The sequence below is a fragment of the Lytechinus pictus genome, chromosome 6 (genome assembly GCF_037042905.1).
Source record: "Lytechinus pictus isolate F3 Inbred chromosome 6, Lp3.0, whole genome shotgun sequence".
Lineage (NCBI taxonomy): Eukaryota > Metazoa > Echinodermata > Echinoidea > Temnopleuroida > Toxopneustidae > Lytechinus > Lytechinus pictus.
Window position 1 is genome coordinate 1117418 of NC_087250.1, and position 18303 is coordinate 1135720.

At 36.6% G+C, this 18303-nt stretch overlaps 1 protein-coding gene across 1 annotated transcript; it reads left to right on the plus strand.

The window, feature by feature from the left end:
- The first annotated feature begins 1565 nt into the window (after positions 1-1565).
- Positions 1566-17112, plus strand: LOC129263917 (uncharacterized). Its single transcript, XM_054901834.2, has 5 exons — positions 1566-3324; positions 7698-7740; positions 9507-9705; positions 11960-12225; positions 13065-17112. Exons 1-5 carry the CDS (start codon positions 2393-2395, stop codon positions 13293-13295), a joined length of 1671 nt encoding a protein of 556 aa, XP_054757809.2. The 5' UTR covers positions 1566-2392; the 3' UTR covers positions 13296-17112.
- The last annotated feature ends 1191 nt before the right edge of the window (positions 17113-18303 follow it).

Sequence of the window (18303 nt, forward strand, 5' to 3'; positions counted from 1 at the left end):
ATAGTTATTATGCACATCCCGGTCGGTATGCAAATGATCGAGAGAACTGATGACATCACTCACTCACTTTTCTTTTGTATTTTATTAGATGAAATATGATATATTCTCATGTTCTCATCATTGTCCTGTGAAACAAAGTTTTATTTCTCCCTGAAGATGTGGAATTAGGGAGGCGCGATAGCTCAGTCGGTAGAGCGGGGGATTCGTATTCCGGTGACCCGGGTTCGATTCCCACTTGGTGCGCTGGTGCCCTTTGGTAAGGCTTTAATCCTCAGTACCAGGTCCTTCGGAGAGGACCTTAAGCAGTCGGTCCTCTGGTTGATTGATTACAAGCATTCATGCTTTCTTAGCAATCAGGTTAAAAATCACCACCAACCAACCAACCATTGTTTAACATTATATGGTTCAGTCAAGTTGGTCCTCATTGTCAAATCTGTAAAAATTGAAAATATTGTATAATTCAAACAATAAAAAAAACCAAAATAAATAGTGAGTGAGGAACATCATCGATTCTCTCATTTGCATGCGACTAAATTGTGCATATAACTATTTTGAGAAATATAAGCGAAACTTTAAAATGTCATAACTTTCTTATTTTACATCCGATTTTGATGAAATTTTCAGGGTTATGCTTGTCTGATTTTTCTCTGTTGATTCAAATTAACATTTTTATGAGGTGGACTTGACCTTTAGAGTTCCTTAGCGAGCGAGGAGAGTGAGCAGGAAATTTGACCCCTAATTGTCATGATTGATCTTCACACCATATTCCCCGTTGTCCTTCCCCTTTTCTGGGTTGATTTTTTTTTTTTTTTTTTTTTTTTTTTGGGGGGGGGGGGGGCTGTACGATAGTACCGCAACTGTCCACACGCCCGTCGTTTTATAAAAGGATCCCAGGGCCAGGGACCACGTACTGGATAATTGTCAAGGGGCATAGCTGTACATGTTATCTATTCTCTGAGCCGAGGCACTATCCCTTAATTAGTCCTTGGGGTTCTTTCCTCCTTTCATTCATCTTTTCAGTGCGGCAATTATTTTCCCAGTTTTATTTGGTTCGGAAAACAAACTAAAACTGTACCCCGGATCTTTAAGGTTTCGAAAAGAGGCCTGAGGTAGCTAGCTTGCTCCTAGACAGGAATAACCGTCGTTTCTGGGGATTTATTCAACAATTTCTGACATTTTACTGTATGGTGAGTGAGCCAACGCAGTTCAGCGGAACAACCAAAATACAGAGACTGAAGCTTTTGGTCTAGCTTGCTCCTTGTCTACCATGTACGTGTCACTCAATGTTTTTATCTATCAGCTGATAAACCCGTCAATGAAATTGTAGTTTTCTGCAAGAGCTTGCCTTCGACGATTGCTGCCGAACGTAGATCAAATGTATATACATGTATAGTGCAGTGCTAGTGCAATACAACGATAAAATACGAAACCATGTACACTACCTACTTCACTCACTCACACAAGTTCCATCGCCGTAGAACGACACACGAGTTAACGTTCAGACACTTGCGGGTACACACAATCCTCATTATACCACAAATATGCAAATGCCACACCCAAATAAAGACGAACAAAGAGCTATGTACAAAGAAGGGACATGTCTCTCCAGACCCGCTTTTCAAAATTTCCAACAGTCATTTTACGAATTTATGTTGTTTAACATGGATCTATTCCATATGTAGCAAGAAATAAATAAACGGTATATGGTTGTCTAAGTATACATTTTTGCTTTAGATATTAGAGGAAACGGGAGTTGTTTACGTTGAAAATGGCAAATGTCCAAAATACACCTGCTACGTGAATTTATCGGCAAGCATAATGGCTTGCTTTGACGACGACTAACAACGACCAATCAGAGGCCGCCATTTATGCGGCAAGTCATGTGGGGCGCAAGCGACCAATCCACGACGGGTTATTTAAATTGCCATTCGTCTTTGTTCATTGCATGCACACACTCAACGGGATTTTTTTTACTACGAGATTTGTACAGAGGTTCGTAATAGAACGATTGTGTGTACTATGTTATGACTTCGTATTCTTTCTTATTGCATAAAATTTTCGAACAGTGAGACCTGAAACTCTACATATCTACGTGAAAAACACATTTTCCCTTGGATTGGTTAGAATTTTGGAGCTGACAGACGCCTACAATTTTCTTGCAAAGCTGTTTTCTACAGGTGAAATTCGATTTTACCGTGTGGGACTAGGCTACAACCACAACGGCCAGTGCGCACGTAAGGCATACCGTTTCGAAATTGTTATTGTATGAATTTCTAAATAGGTCGGACTAGGCTACACCGAAGTGAAGTCACTCGTCATCTCTCGTGCACTCGTTTGGCGTAAACAACTCTCTTGTTTTTCATGTAGCTCGTGATTTTAACTTAATTTCATCATGGATTTCTACGGAGATGGATCAGTAACTGAATTATCGGTGAATGATGTTTTTGAGAATGAAGTGCAGAGCGAAGTGAATGAGATTTTGAGATCTGATTCTGCTCAATTTTCACCCAGGGCCCAGTCGACGGATCTCTCCGCGCTGCAGACGACAACCTTGGATTTAGATTCCACTGAATTTACGTTGCTGCCGAATTATTTTCACGAGCAAGCCGTCCAAACCACAGCCCAAGATGCGAATCCAACTTCAGTTTTAACAACGACAGCCAATACTGTGGATTTGAGCCAGATTACTGGGATGGATGGAGTGGAAAATAATATTCATAGTCTGCTTGTGGACCCTCAAACAGGCATGCCTGTTTCTACCAGCACGCTGCAGTTGGACCCCAACTCTGCCCAGGCCAGTCTTCAAATGATCGTCAATAGTCTCCCTGAGCTTCAGGCGCAGATAGCTGCCTCGTCCGCTGAAACCCTAGGGCTGAGTAGCATTGGAAACATCATTTCTCAGTCCCCCATCCTTTCTCTCAACACACAGCAGCAACAAGAGTCACCACTCATTCTCTCAACGATGTCAACCGGCTCGCAAAGCGGGAACCAGAACTTGACTTTTCAAAATGGCACACTGCAGGCAACGGATCTCTCTCAAATCAACCTATCAAACTTTAATGAACTTGCAGCACAGACTCTCATCTCACAAATCCAACAGCAGCAGTTACACTTGGCCAATGGAAATGTGCAAAATGGTTCAGATCTGAACTCGGCTCTCAAACTTCAGCAACAAAAGGGGAGTGTTCATCCAGCTAGTCCGAAGGCAAAGGTTGAGAAAGTCTACCCGAAGCCGGCTTACTCATACAGTTGTCTCATTACAATGGCGTTGAAGAATAGTCAAACTGGCTGTTTGCCTGTCAGTGAGATTTATCAGTTTATGTGGTGAGTATTTTTAAATATGGGATTCAATTTTCCTGTTTAAAAAGGGGAAGTTTTTTTCCTGACAAAAGCTAAATTTAAAAATTCCTGAAAAAATAGACTATTTTAGGAAAATCAGTTGATGAAGAATAAGAAAGTTGTACATACCAGTACTAACAGTAAGATCTTGATGCCTTCCCATCTGCCTATGCGGCAGGTGTCCTACAAAATGCTTGAATATTATTTTTTTATTTTAATTATGGTTCATGATGACTATTTTTCTTGCAGGAGCATGTGTGAAACATTTTTGTTGATATTATAGGTCTAACTTTAGGCCTACAGAACTTGACCATTTTCAATTTTTAGAGATGAGATTTCATCTGGATGTGTACAGTGCAGGTGAGTGTTTCATAAAGCTGTTTGTAAGTTAAGAGCGACTTTAGTTTAAGAACGACTGGTGAACCTTTCTTACGCGCTTAACCTCTCTCTTAAGTCTTAACTGATCCCTCCACTTTGGAGATTCCTGGAGTCCAGATGGAATGTAAATGTATGTAATCACAGATCTTGATGCTGTCCTATGCAGCAGGTGTCCTACAAAATGCATGAACCATCGCAAATGAATATACCATTTCCACAAGAAAGGATCACCAGTCCTTCTTGAAGTCGATCTTAACTTAATAGTACGAACAGCTTTATGAAACACCCACCAGGACTGTTTTGGTATAGATCTAGATCTTCCTTCCTTCCTGGTTTTCTCCCTCCGCTGCTTTTGGAGATCAGCCCTATGAAGGCGATAGCATCCAAAGTAAATAATCATCCAGGGTTAAGACAGGACAAGTTGATTATCATTGTAAAGACATGGTTCATGCAGTTTAATAATGGTTATATGTAGCGCACCAAGTAAATCAATCATTTCAACAAAAGATAAATTGATAAAAGCTTAAATTGCCTTTTTCAATCTTTAATGGATTTTCCTCAAATCTTCACCAATGTTTATTTATTTTTTCTAGTATTTTTCAAATAATAATACTTAAGTTTTCATCAGGGTAAACTTCAACTTACATGTAGAAAGCTTTAGTGACTGAATTCACTGAAATCGATTTGTCGACTCTGACTAGTCTAAAGCCTAAGTGAAGTCAACCACTGATCCTTGAATATTGGGGGAAATTCATGTTAAATCTTAACTCAAATCGTTAGGTGCGCAGGCTTGGGGACCACCATCATACATGGAGTTCATAGATTGAGTGGATACAACTTCAGCTGACCCCTATTAAAAAGTAATGGTATTTATTTTATTCAAGTAAAATTTCAATTGAAAAATACTTGGCTACACAAATTGTTTGGGGAAATTAATTTTTCTGTAACTAGCAATAACACCAGTCCATCAGGGCAGGATCAGTTCACATTTCTACTTTTTTCAGGTTCTTTATGAATCTTATTTTGTAGTTGTGGAAACTGGAAAATGTTCTTGTCATCTTCGTGTTTTGATTTTGATAAAGTCTGATTTCTGAAATGTCGTCTTATTGGGTATTCAGGGATGAATGTACTCATTAATTCATACATTAGAGGACTGGATTATCATTATTCACAAAACGAGGCAATTTAGTGAATATACAGTCTGTGCTTTCAAGGCAACTTTATAATACATAAGGTAGGCCTACTTCTTTGGTATGTAACTTAGTATAATGGGCAGTAGTGTAGTTCTAATAGTTGGCATTTTTAAAAACTCTGTTTCCACCAAGTCAGGTCCATTTTTAAACCTTTGCTCTGATTGCTCATTGTTGTGATATTGGTTTTGTCTTGTATTGTAAATGTACACAGGCATAATATTCTGAAGTCTGAACCCCAAAAAAATAAGATCCAGATTACACCATGTTTTAAACAAGATAAGGTCACTTAAGATCCTGCTTTGTCTTCCAACATCTTTGTCATGATCTTGGAATCCAGCTGTCATCACATGTTCTTTGTCCTACATTGTACTGAAGGCATTTAAACTGGGTTACATAATAATACAATGGTTCCCCTAGTATACTTTGGCCCCCTGCATTGTACCAGTAGATCAATGGTGTATACAGTCAATGGAGGTATTGGGTGGGTTTACCTAGAAATTTGTTAGTCTTGCTGACAAGACCCATGTCCAGTCTTTCTTTTCTCCTTAAAATAATACAATGGGGGCATTGACTCTTAAGCCTTTATGAATCACATTGATTGCCTGATAGTGCATGTTTCGTGCACTTGTCATGTGATTTATTACATATACTGAATGTCATAGTACATGTACTTTTACATGTAACTGGCTAGTTTAATATTTTAATGTTTCACATTACACACCCCATTGAATCATTTTGATACCATGAAGGCGTGAATTACAAATTATTAAATGTACACCTGTATACTCTAAAACTATATTTTATTATCTCACGATTTTTATTGAAAATTTTACATTTATTTTTTTTAGGCAATCCAGATGCGCCCTTTCATCAACATTTTTGTCTGACTTTTATTGATTTTGATAAGTTGAGAAGTTTCATGAAAGGACTAAAGGACTAATTACTATTCTAAATAGCCCTGTTTACCTGACAGTTGCCATGGTAACAGACTTTTACCATTGTAATTGTCAGATAAGACATAGCATGTTACCATGGCAACTGTCAGATGCAACAGGGCTTGTAGAATAATTTGTCTGACAAGTCCTTTCATGAAAGGCTTCCTGGGGCCCGTAACACAAATGTTTGCGATGGATTTGATTGATATTGATTGGTCAGTTCATTTAGCGATTGATTGCTAATCTTTGTGTTACGGAGCCCAGGTCTGAATAATTTACATGCACATGCAAATCATTCCCTGGGATTGAAATGAGCTTTTAATGTTTGTTTTGAACTTTATGATCCAGGCAATCACTAAATACATTTATTTATCTTTTCAGACAGCTTATAACTTTCTCATTCTTTTTCCAATTGATGTCAAACTTTCACTGATTTGTTTCTGATACCCTTACATTTCAAAACAAGGTTTGATTCAACCATTTGAAGTGTTTTGAAAACTTGCAATCAATATTTATGATCCAGGCAATCACTAAATACATTTATTTATCTTTTCAGACAGCTTATAACTTTCTCATTCTTTTTCCAATTGATGTCAAAACTTTCACTGATTTGTTTCTGATACCCTTACATTTCAAAACAAGGTTTGATTCAACCATTTGAAGTGTTTTGAAAACTTGCAATCAATATAGGGTCTGCTGTCAAAGACTAGTCCATTTGTTATTGGGTTGTCCAGTTTGAAGGTGTGAGTAAGCATGATCCTATACACAACCCATGTTACTCCACCCACACACACACAGTGACACACACACAGTGTGTGCATCAAAACAATAGTAGTTTGCATTGGGTATGAGCCAAGGAGGTGTGGCTTGGTGACTGGTTATTATTCATAGGTTCTCAACATGTGGGTGTACTCATGCTTTGAGAAAGAATGAATGAAAGTGCCTTGCCCACTTTCTTGCTTGTAACAGCTTCTGTGCATGTGTTCTAGAACTGAACTTACTATTTCTGGTCAAGTTTGTCAACATTCAGTCACAAATATATGTATGTACAAGAACATGTAACAACTGTTACTTTGTAACATTGTGTTCCTTCTTTCTACATTATGTATTAGCAATATGCAAGCTTCTTTAAATTATCTTTACTGTTGTGTCTACACTACAGGCTACACGTACTGTAATGTAGTAATTGTAACATAATTCTTACCATGGGGTGTAGCTATTACAGAGCTCCATGTTCTTTACTGTATAAAACAATTTAAACTGACAGGTTATGCAGTTATACAGTGCATGTTTGTCAAAACATTGCGAGAAAAAAAATGCATTGATTTTCAATCAGTACATTTTTAAGTACATATTTTTTATATTATAATTTTTTTTTTTTTTTTTGGGGGGGGGGGGTGCAGTGGGCAGCTGTACTTTCTCTACTTTACACATACATTATACATACATGTATGCCAAGCCAAAATCAGTGCTGAACCAATTGATGTACATGTCATGTGCTGTACAGGAGCTCATTACAATTTTCTAATTCACACTCACAGTATAACCTTGTTTTTCATGAGTTCATTTTAGACTTGTATATAATTATGTTTTTTTCTTCTTCAAAATGGTCCATTAATTGATTTTTTTTGGAGGGTGTCTGAGTTTGAAGTGCATCAGGATTCATGGACACCATACCTTCTTTGGGTCTGTTTTTCAGTGTAATAGCATACATGTACTAATCAAGTTCAATGTATTGTTTAAACCAATCATTACAGTGAAACATTCCCCTAGATACCTTATTCAATCTAGTCTTCAATTGGTGTTTTTAAACTTGACCATTCTAATAAAAATGTTTTATTTTTGTTTACAGTGAGAACTTCCCATACTTCAAGACTGCACCAGATGGATGGAAGGTAAGCTTGGAGTTTCAAATCAAATTAAAATAAAACCTAAAACAAAGCAAAAATACACTCACAAATAACCCACCCCCCAAAAAAAACAGAGGCATGTGAATAGAAGCCCAGGCCAGAATTACAAGTATATGGCACATCCTAATGTACAAGTCCATAATCACAATTTAAAGTCAGTCACTAATTTTGTTCTGGTGTACAGGATTCAAAATTAAAATACCTTTTTCTGCAATGATTGTTCATACTGTTAACCTACATGTCCTCTCCTCACGATGTTCACCTTGGATTTCAAACAAAAAGTTAAGATCTTGGGAACGTTGGCATACAATTCATGATCCTTGAAAAAGAGTTCTGATTTCAAAGAAAAGATGCTAGGGGAGGGGGGTGGGGCTCAATCATGCAGGGCAGACCCTGTGACACAGTTTGAAAATCCAGATATTAGCGTCCACTACAGGGGCAACCTGATGATCTGTGTCATGTGGTGTGGGCCTACCTGTAGAAGAGTGATACTTGACAGACTGTTAAAGTTTGAACCAGAAGTTTTTTCTACTCTTTAGAAGTTTTTTCTAATTATGGAGGAAAAGTGCGCTATTCGAATCATATTAAAGAGTAAAACTGATTTTACTTTCAAATGACAATGACATGGAAGACTCAATCCTCATAGCCATAGAACAGGTGCATCAATTTATTTTTAGCACACCCCTCCATTCATTCACTGTAGGAATCTCCCCTTATTATTAAAGTGCACTCACCCATTGTATTGACAGACCTCTACCTGTTTGTCCTCTTCCATTCAACCAATAGGGATCTAGGAATCAACAGGTGTTTTCCTTTCTGTATTAGACTTTGATTTATGTTTACAAAGGTTTTTTACATAATGTAACAAATCACTTGTACAAGTTTAGCATGAGCTGATCCCTACATTGTTCGGTAGATGATGGAAAGTGTCTGAAGCTCTATTGTTTCTCATAATTTATTTTTCTGAGCTTTTAGACAAAAGTTGACAATCAGCTCAAATGTGCTGTTTCCAAATATCCAAACCGAGCCAGATTTGTAAATTTTTATGATTGAAACAATCATCCCAAATTCACAATTTCTTGCTTGATTCAGAAATTTTTGGAACTCTAGAGAGCAACTAAAATTTTCACAATGTTTATTAATGAAAATGATTACAGTCAATCAAGTTTGAAATGATTATTTGTACTTTTGAAAGCTCATTCATATTGTAGGATTCCACCTACCAAGATTTTCACATTGTAATTTTTGAAGCAAAAATGTAGGGTTATGGGCGCCAGATTGAACTTCTGTTCCCTATGTGTTTTTTGTGGCATTTTGTCTCTTCTTTTTTTTCTTATTTGGAAGATAATTTAGTAGTTTGAATTGCAATGTACAGTACTGTCAGTCTGTCAATCATGTTGATATGATTGTCTTAATTCCAACTCAAAGTTCTTTTATAGAGATCTTTGTTTCATGCCGGAGCTGTTTAAAAACAAGGACAACTCTCATCATGGAAGAAAGAATCAAGCAATGATGATTTGACTGCATATTGCATAAATCACTTTTCATTGTTTGACTTTATTCAACATTTGTACACTGTTTTCTTTGAAATAAAGACATGAATGATTACAATCAATTAATACCATCAACGTTCCCACTTCAAAAGTATTACAGCACAGCATCTCTCTTCTAATATATCTCAGTAACAGATGATTTAAGACATTTTACAGTGTTTATAATCTTAGTATTGATTCTCTTTGTACATCATACAGAACTCTGTCAGACACAACCTGTCACTAAACAAATGCTTTGCTAAGATAGAGAAGCCTCAAGTTAACAATAGTAATGGTTCAGCTAGGAAAGGATGTCTGTGGGCAATGAATCCAGAGAAACAAGCAAAGATGGAAGAAGAAGTTTATAAATGGACTCAGAAAGATCCTTCTGGTATCAAGAGAAGCATGGCTAAACCAGGTAAGATTACTCTCTAAACACAATCCATTTTACAATTGATTGCCTTGACTATCATTGCATTGTACGTCCATCCATCGTACAATCTATGATCTCAGCATACTCTGCTTTATCAACATTACGAGATGCTGGGAAAAATGTGTTCACTAGAAGAACTATAATTCTTTAAATTATTGATTACATGTATTTCATTGACTGTTTAGTATGCATGCGCAACTGAGTCATAAACAGGTTTTTTTTACCATTTCCTGCTGCCAAATAAAACTACTATGATTCTTCGCCTCTCATCCCGAGATGGTGCTTAAACTACAGCAGTCTAGCTGCTGTGCGAATGCAAGAATTTGTATTATTACAGGCTGATAAATTCAAAGATCTGTATGATCATCTTATTTCCATTGTTGATGATGTCATGAAACTCTATCTATGCTGGAGTATTTTGGGAGATCATATGGCCAGGGGCTTTGCAGGCCCCCTTGATATCTCAGCCGTCGATTGCGCGATCCCGCCAAAAATTGACATGCAGATTGTCTGGGACATAATCTACAAAAATGTGTATTAATTTATTTCATGCACATTGCCATTAATTATTCATTGATTATGTTAATGTATGCATAAATAGTATACAAATAGCGAATAGGCATGAGTGCGATGGTGCGAGATTTCGCATGAGGTGAAAGAAAGATGCTCTATTCAACGAGGCGTGAGCCGAGTTGAATAGAGCGTTTCTTTCTTTCACCGAATGCGAAATCTCGCACCATTGCACGAATAAGAATATTCGCTATTTGTGTTGTACAACGCCTCGGAATTTAGCAAAAATATGAAAAAACAAAGAGTTTATCCCTATAGTAATCTATGAAAAGGGAGCAAAAATACCGAAAGCAGAAAGCAAAATCCCACAAGCGCACATGACCTTGGGCAGCCTTGCGCATTTAGCCAGCTGGCTTATACGCGTATTGTTCATTTTTACCGAGCGCAATGAATTAAATCGTATTGTGACGTCACCTCCTAAAGCCGTGCAACGGTACATTTTGGATGGTACGTCTTTTGTGCAACGGTACAAATGTTTGACATTCAGCCTCCCATTTGCTCGCGTACAACAAGGTAAGTAGGCGTTGTACAATATGCAAAATCATACTAAAAAATTGCGATATCAATATCAGATCAATTTCTTATGTCTATTTGTATTCATTTGCTTTTGGACCTGTTGTTTCTCATTGTTTTTTTTTTTCTTTATTAGCTTTGTCGGGGATTCTTTTGAATCATAAACAGCATGAAATATATCCATTTAGACCAGCAAAACTAAAAAATAATAATTCATTCATGACTTTTGGCTGAAAACACAATTTTGCTTTGACTTAATACACAAAATCATGATTTTGAGTAATTTTGGTATATGACGTGCACTTACAAAATATTGTGTAATTTTGAAACTGTGTACCCAGGGGAGTGTTTCATCAACATTTTCATCCGACAAGTTGTCAGATCTGACATCTTTCTCTGATGTTGATTGGCTGAGAGGTACTGTTACTATGGTAACTGTCTGATAAAATGGGACTTGTCGGATAAAACGTCCGACAAGTCCTTTCATGAAACGCTCCCCAGGTGTCGCAAATTTGGTCTCAAAAGATGGCAAGACTTGAAAGTGAAAAGTCAGCGAGTGGCACAGAAAAAAAAAAATTGCATCACATGGCAAAAATATTGCGCGAAGAATTGTTGAGGAGGGACCCTCCGAGCCCCCCTCCTGGCCTAAATAGGGTTAAACTGGGTAATTGTCAAACTTTTCAAAGTCTGACTACAATATGTAAATTTCTTCATTATTTCACTAATGATCGGTCCAGTCTGCAGGACATTGCACCTGTGACTGGTGTCATTGGTTGGGCACCGCTGGACCAGACAAGTTCAGTTCAGGGGCCTGTTGCAAAAAGAGTTGCGATCAAACGCAACTCAAAATATCTTACGCAACTGAAAATATCTTATGCAACTCAAAATACCTTACGCAACTCAAAATATCTTACGCAACTCAAAATATCTTGAGTAACTTGATTTTCAGCCAATGAAGGCCCTGTATTCAGGAGTTGCGCTCGATATTTTGACTTGCGTTAAAATGCAACTCTTTCTGCAACAGGCCCCAGATCTTGTAGTGAAGTTAAACCTTTGGTAGGGAATAGCAGTGGCAAGAAATGTAGACTAATTTACTTCCTCCCTCCATTATTCCATTATGTCTTAACATTTCACTCCCAACCTTTATATTTTTCAGAGGAATTCTCAAGAATTGAAGCCCTATCCCGGATCACGACGGCCTCATCACCAAAACCCTCACAGAGAGAATCAACCCCACCGGTAGCAACGGTTCCTCCTCCCCTTCAGAGCATCATCTCCACGGCAACCACTACAACAGTGACAGCATCAGACACCAAACATGAGACTACACACAATACTGTCTTTGCTGAACAGTTCTTCAACCCTAGTCTTAATCTACTAGACCCTACATTAACTCAACTCGATGGTGATCTTGGTTTACAGGTGAGCTATATGTAGCATTACAGCTAATGAAGATAGATTATCATTCAAAAACATGCACAAATGTACGTGTACTAAGACATGTTTACAGAAACATGCTTGAGGTACGTACACAATGTACTTCCAAGTTCCGATTAATGTAAACCTGATTGATTAAATGTGTTTGATACTTCATAGCAAGTTTTAAACTGTGCCATTGTTGTAACTTCCATAAAATTCTTGATTGTTATTGGCTGTGTATAATTTTCTTTATAAAATAGGCCTCTGAACTACAGTCTGCTTTATATGGTGTTGTATTAGGTTTCACCACAAAGCACTTTACATACAACTTTCTAGTGTGATATTATGAGGCAGGAAGGAGGTGCATATTATCTCGGTTACAAGAAAAAAAAGGGTTTAGGGCTTATAATTCTTTTCTAGAGTTATCTTTTACAAAGTCATCTGGGTTGATGGGGTCTACAGAGATCATCCAGATGATAATAATAATTGGCTTTTATATAGCGTGATTGATATCATTCTACGACTGTTCAAAGCGCTGCTTCACAATTATTGTTACCCGGTCACTGGATTCATAGCTTTTTAGCATCCTGTTATAGGTGCACACTTGCTAAACCAAACACAAAGATGGTTGTTTCCTACCAGTATCCAATTAGCACTTAGGTGAGAGTGGCAAAGTGTGGATTGACGCCTTGCCAAAGGACGCAAGGCCACGGTGGGATTCGAACACATGACCCTCTGATTACAAGTTGAGAATCAGAACCGCTACACCAAGGTACTTCCACATATCATGTTGCTATATTTTCCAAGATTCTCATTCAATCATTTGTATTTTTCTTCTATAGGACAATTTGCTGGACACCTTCAATGACATCAGTAGTTTAGATGTGCCCATGACAACATCACCTTTCACAGCCTTCAGTTTTAGTGGCCCTATTCTTGACAGCTCACCATTAAAGGATTCCACACACACAGTATCATCAGCATACCTTCTGGACTCACCACAGTCACACACTGCATCATCACTACAATTCTGCAGCCCAACGAGGGCGCCCCAGGTCACGGCTTTTATGTGACAATCACAGAGACTCAAAGCAGATGATAGTGAAGTTTCTAAGAGTTTTATATGAGAGAGAGAGAGAAAGAATTCAGGGGCCCGTTTCATCAATGCCTTACAACTGTTGTAACTATACCATTGTGGCAATTACCATGGTAACAGGGCTCTTCAACCAATCACCATCAAGGTTTCCATGGTAGTTGCCATACCTGCAAAATTACCATAATTGTAACCTTTTGTGAAACAGGCCCCAGTTTGTTTACAGATAGATATGTATACTAAAACTATCTTTACAAATATTTTGTTGTTTTTATTAGAATGGGATGCAGGATGTTTATGTAGCATGCAGTCATCATAGTTGTATATTTTGTTTGGAAGGGATTTCAAAAAAAAGTTGACTTGCCATTTGTAGAGTTTAATACTGTATGGTTTGCTAGGGCTTGATAGGGGTTTTCAATGTCCATATATTATCTTGGATGTTTTAATCCCATTGTTCCTATACTGTAGAAAATTCTTACCCCAAAAATAAAAACCTTGAACTTTCAAATAAGATATTTTTTTTAAAGAATATTTTTTAGAATGGGGATAAACACAAATTATAATTGAGTAATCCAGGGGTGTGAGAGTTCAGATTTTTATCTGATTTCAGATTTTTTTGTTTTGATTTTCAGCTTAATTTCAGCTTATTTTTGGCCTTCCTCTGTACAAAAAGTATGGGAGCTCTTTCTATTTCAGACTTTTTCAACACTCTTCAGCTTTTTTCAGATCTTTTTATTTGTGACCACTCACACCCCTGGTAATCTAAACACACTGAAAGATGATTTAGTCAGTGTTTTGAGAGGATACTACACCCATCAGGCCATATAATGAGATTGTTTTTAGAGAAATTAGTCAAGTGTTGGAAATTCCCATTAGAATTGTAATTTGACAATTGGCACAAGACACAGCTAATTGGGAGAGGATAAACCACAGTCAATCAAATGAGAAATTCTCTATCCTGTATTATAGTAGTAGGATTTATTTTATTACTGATCAAAATGAGTTACATTCAGTTTACAATACAAGGTAAACTTGTATTGTAAACCTGGAGGTGCGATAACTCAGTCAGTAGAGCGGGGATTTCAGATTCTGGCGACCCAGGCTTGATTTCTATTTGTCCTTTGGTAAGGCATTAATCCTCATTACCAGGTCCCTCTGAGAGGATCTTAAGCCTTCTGTCCTCTGATTGTTTGCTTACAAGCATTCATGCTTTCTTAGTACTCAGGTAAAAAATCACCACCATTCCTTCATTCAATGTTAACTGATTTGTTACCATATTAAATCCTGGATACTAAATTCATGACTTTATAGATTTAGAAAGTTCTTGCTCTTATAACCATACAAACTTACATTGTAGTACTTTACGCAAGATGTCTTTGTACATATAGATTTTTTTATCTTTATAACTCCTAGGAAAAAAAAATTGTACAGAAGTTTATATGAATATTTCTCATTTAGCCTGAAAAAATTTGAACTTGTTTGAAAATTCATATTTGGAAAGAAAAGCTTGTATTTCTTGTCTGATTTCAGACCTGTTGTGGCATGTATGCAATTTGCTCTATATTAATGGCTTAGCAATTCTCATTATTGTTGGTTTGTTTTGCAGTCTTCTCTCTGGTTTGAGCTAAACTATTTTTTTTTTCACAGGCATTTCACGTCTACACGCATTTGCCTATGCTGACATACAACAGCCTTTGCGTGAGTCATCCTTCCATTAGTCAAATGAAAACCTAACTTGAAGCATTATTTCAACCCTGAATATGAAAAACATATGTTATTAACATCTAAGTTTAATTTCACCTTTAAAAAGTCAAGCAGATTTCTGTGGTCTCACAGATATCTGCTTGACTTAAAAGGTGAAATTTAACTCAGCTATGCTACCCCCCCCCTCCCCTTTCCGGGTCAAATTCATCCTTGAAGTCACTCAATGAAGTTACAAAATTTCATGTGAAATTTTGATTTGTCTGATAAACTCTGGTTTATAGAAAAGGGTAAAATTGATATTAAAAAAAAATTGAGAAAAAAAAGAAGTGCCTTCGACTGAAAGCTCAGGATAGAAAGAAACTTATTTTTACAGGTTTTCATTTAAACAAGAGAAGATATTTTGCTCAAGATGAATCTATTGAGAATCATGCGGAAAGACTTAACCCTAAACCTTATTGATTAGCAGAAAGAGAAAACTTGGTTTATCATGCAAGGTGTCTGTCCATAAAAGACATTTTTCATATCAGAAATTCAGAGTTAAAGAAATCTTGTATGAGAGATTATTATTGGCATGGTTTTCTTAGAATTTGGGGATTATGATTTTAACATGGTTTTTATTTCTATATGTAGGCCAATGATAGAGGCTGATTTATTAATTGCAATGTAAATCATGTCAGTTGCTTTTGTGCATTTATTCAAGTAATTTTGAGTAAGAAAAATCAAGCTTGGCATTATGTAATTTGTACCAAGCAGGATATGATTTTAAAAACTACTTGGTTTACTGATTATGTTTTACAGGAAAATGATCCCATTGTTTGATCTGGTTAATTTCATCTATGAAATGTTCTTGTGAGTGTGTCCATGGTTAGATCTTGGAAATGATACCCGTATATTGTTTAAATTCTGTACTTGGTTGGTATGTTGTCGATGTCTTTAGCATTTCTACCAAAGGAATCTACAGGGAATACAGGGAGGTGGTTTCACAAAACTGTAAGTTATGAATGTCTTAACAATTGATTGGAATATGTTCTTAGGACTTTGCAAATTCAGATACTTACTATTTTGCACCAGAACAGAGTCCCCAGTCATGGCTCAAAGTCACAAGTAATTTACAAAGTAACTTTATGAAATGCCATTCTGGTTTGTTTATTGGTGGTTTTTGTGATGTCTGGCTACAAGTGTTACAAAGTGCCTATCAAGTCATTGTACTATGCTGAATTGAAAAAAAGGCAGTATTATCAATGTTTTGCATGGTAAATCAAAAGCAATAAACAAAGGTGATATTTTGTTTTTAAAAAACTTTAAATTGTTTGTAAAGCTATGCATTCTGCTTGGAATGTGTTGAGTTGAATCATTAATATTCAAAATGTAACCGAGAATTGCACACAATGAAGTTAATAACCCAAGTAAGAAGGAGGAAAGAGAGACTGAAATGCAGTAATTTGCTTTAATAGCTTCAATGAAATTTTCACCAGCTTTATGCAAAATATTATTCTTTTATATATAATTGATTGCATTTATGAACTTAAATGAAAAAATCATGGTTGCAATATTAAGATTTATTGTAATTTGTTCACTGGCATTTCATTATTAACATCCAGATATGAACTGATTCCACTTGTCCTGATAATTAGATTTACACGTCATGAGAAAATTAAGAAAATGTTGTTTTAGTTCACCAGCCATATTTTGTTTCATGGAATTACAATTGACATTTGACCTTATGATAATTTCCCGTACCCTCTTGGGCATTTCACCCATGTGTATTTTTTTCTCCTCTGATACACATAGCTAATGAATTTTTAAAGGAAAAAAATTGTGAAAAATTTGTAGATAAGCATGGATTTCTTTACGTGCAGAAATGAAATATTTTATTTGTATTTAGAATATTTTCTAAAAACAAGAGAAACCTGTACATGGTTTTCCTTGAATAATTTGGTATATATTATACTTTTGTATATTGTAATATTGTAGATTGATTGTGTGTATCTATTGTATGTATTATGAAGGCCTTGATAAGAGTGGAATTATGTGTTTTTTGTAATTATACATAAACAGTAAAGAAATCAAGCTTTGATATAAGAAGAAAGAAATTTAACAGTTGTGTTTTGTGCTTTTAATCCAAAGATGGTTAAAAATGGAAGGGCATTGAATATTGGAGAGAGAGAAGGGTAAAAAGAGAGGAGAGGGGAAGAAAAGAAGAAACAATTAGAGATGGAGAAAGGAAAAGAGAAGAAAAGGTAGGAGGGGGGAGAATACATTTTCCAAAGAATTAAAGTTGTGTTTTGTGCGTTTCATCCACAGATGGTTGAAAATGGAAGGGCATTGAATATTGGAGAGAGAGAGAGAAGGTGGAAGTGAACAAAAGGGGAGAAGAAAACAGGAGAGGGAATGTTAAAAAGAGGAGAGGGGAAGAAAAGAAACAATTAGAGATGGAGAAAGGAAAAGAGAAGAAAAGGTAGGAGGGGGGAGAATCAATTTTCCAAAGAATTAAAGTTATGTTTTGTGCGTTTCATCCACAGATGGTTGAAAATGGAAGGGCATTGAATATTGGAGAGAGAGAGAGAGAAAAGGTGGAAGTGAAAAAAAAGGGAAGAAGAAGACGGGAGAGGGAAGATTAAAAAGAGGGGAAGAAACAATTAGAGAATGAGAAAGGAAAAGGGAAGAAGAAAGGTTAGGTGAGAAGGGGGGGGGGGGGAAATGGGAAGAGTAAATTCCCATCCAAAGTATCAATCAGTGAACACCATTGGCAAACTCGAGCTTTCTCTTAACGGAAAAAAAAACAGTATTTTCAAATAGAATATTTGTTACAAGGGTTATCAAGAAAAGATAGGAGCAAACTCGAGAGGGGCTCCATGCCCTCCTGTGCTATCAACTTCAAGCATAATAATAAGCGATCAATTTTCCTCCATACTAATTTGTTTTCCTAAATGTGTGTTCACTGATATCGTTAGTCTTAAATGCCCCCCCCCCCCTCTCCAAGTTGGCCCCTGTAAGAGAAGAGCTAGTATGCAAGTATTCAAATTTGTCATTCTTTAACAATTTATACCTTGTCTGTAGTGAAGAATATAGACTCCAAATTGTGTCACAGACTCTGTATTAACTATGCACTATGTGAAGGTCTGTTGCTGCAGCCCATAAAACATTGGAAACAGTGTTGAGTGGATTGGCAATTGGTAAGGGGTCTCACGAGCCCAAAACATTTCCCTTAGACTCGTGTGTTCAAGTGGAACTTAAAAAAAAAAGATAAAAAATAGGGATGAAATTTGGGGGTTGAATGTGTA

Excerpts from the sequence above, each read along its gene's own strand:
- LOC129263917 (XM_054901834.2), top strand. The coding sequence starts at position 2,393 with ATGGATTTCTACGGAGATGGATCAGTAACTGAATTATCGGTGAATGAT. Across the intron at positions 3,325-7,697 it reads GAGATTTATCAGTTTATGTG|TGAGAACTTCCCATACTTCA; the intron begins GTGAGTATTTTT and ends TTTTGTTTACAG. Across the intron at positions 12,226-13,064 it reads ATGGTGATCTTGGTTTACAG|GACAATTTGCTGGACACCTT; the intron begins GTGAGCTATATG and ends TTTCTTCTATAG.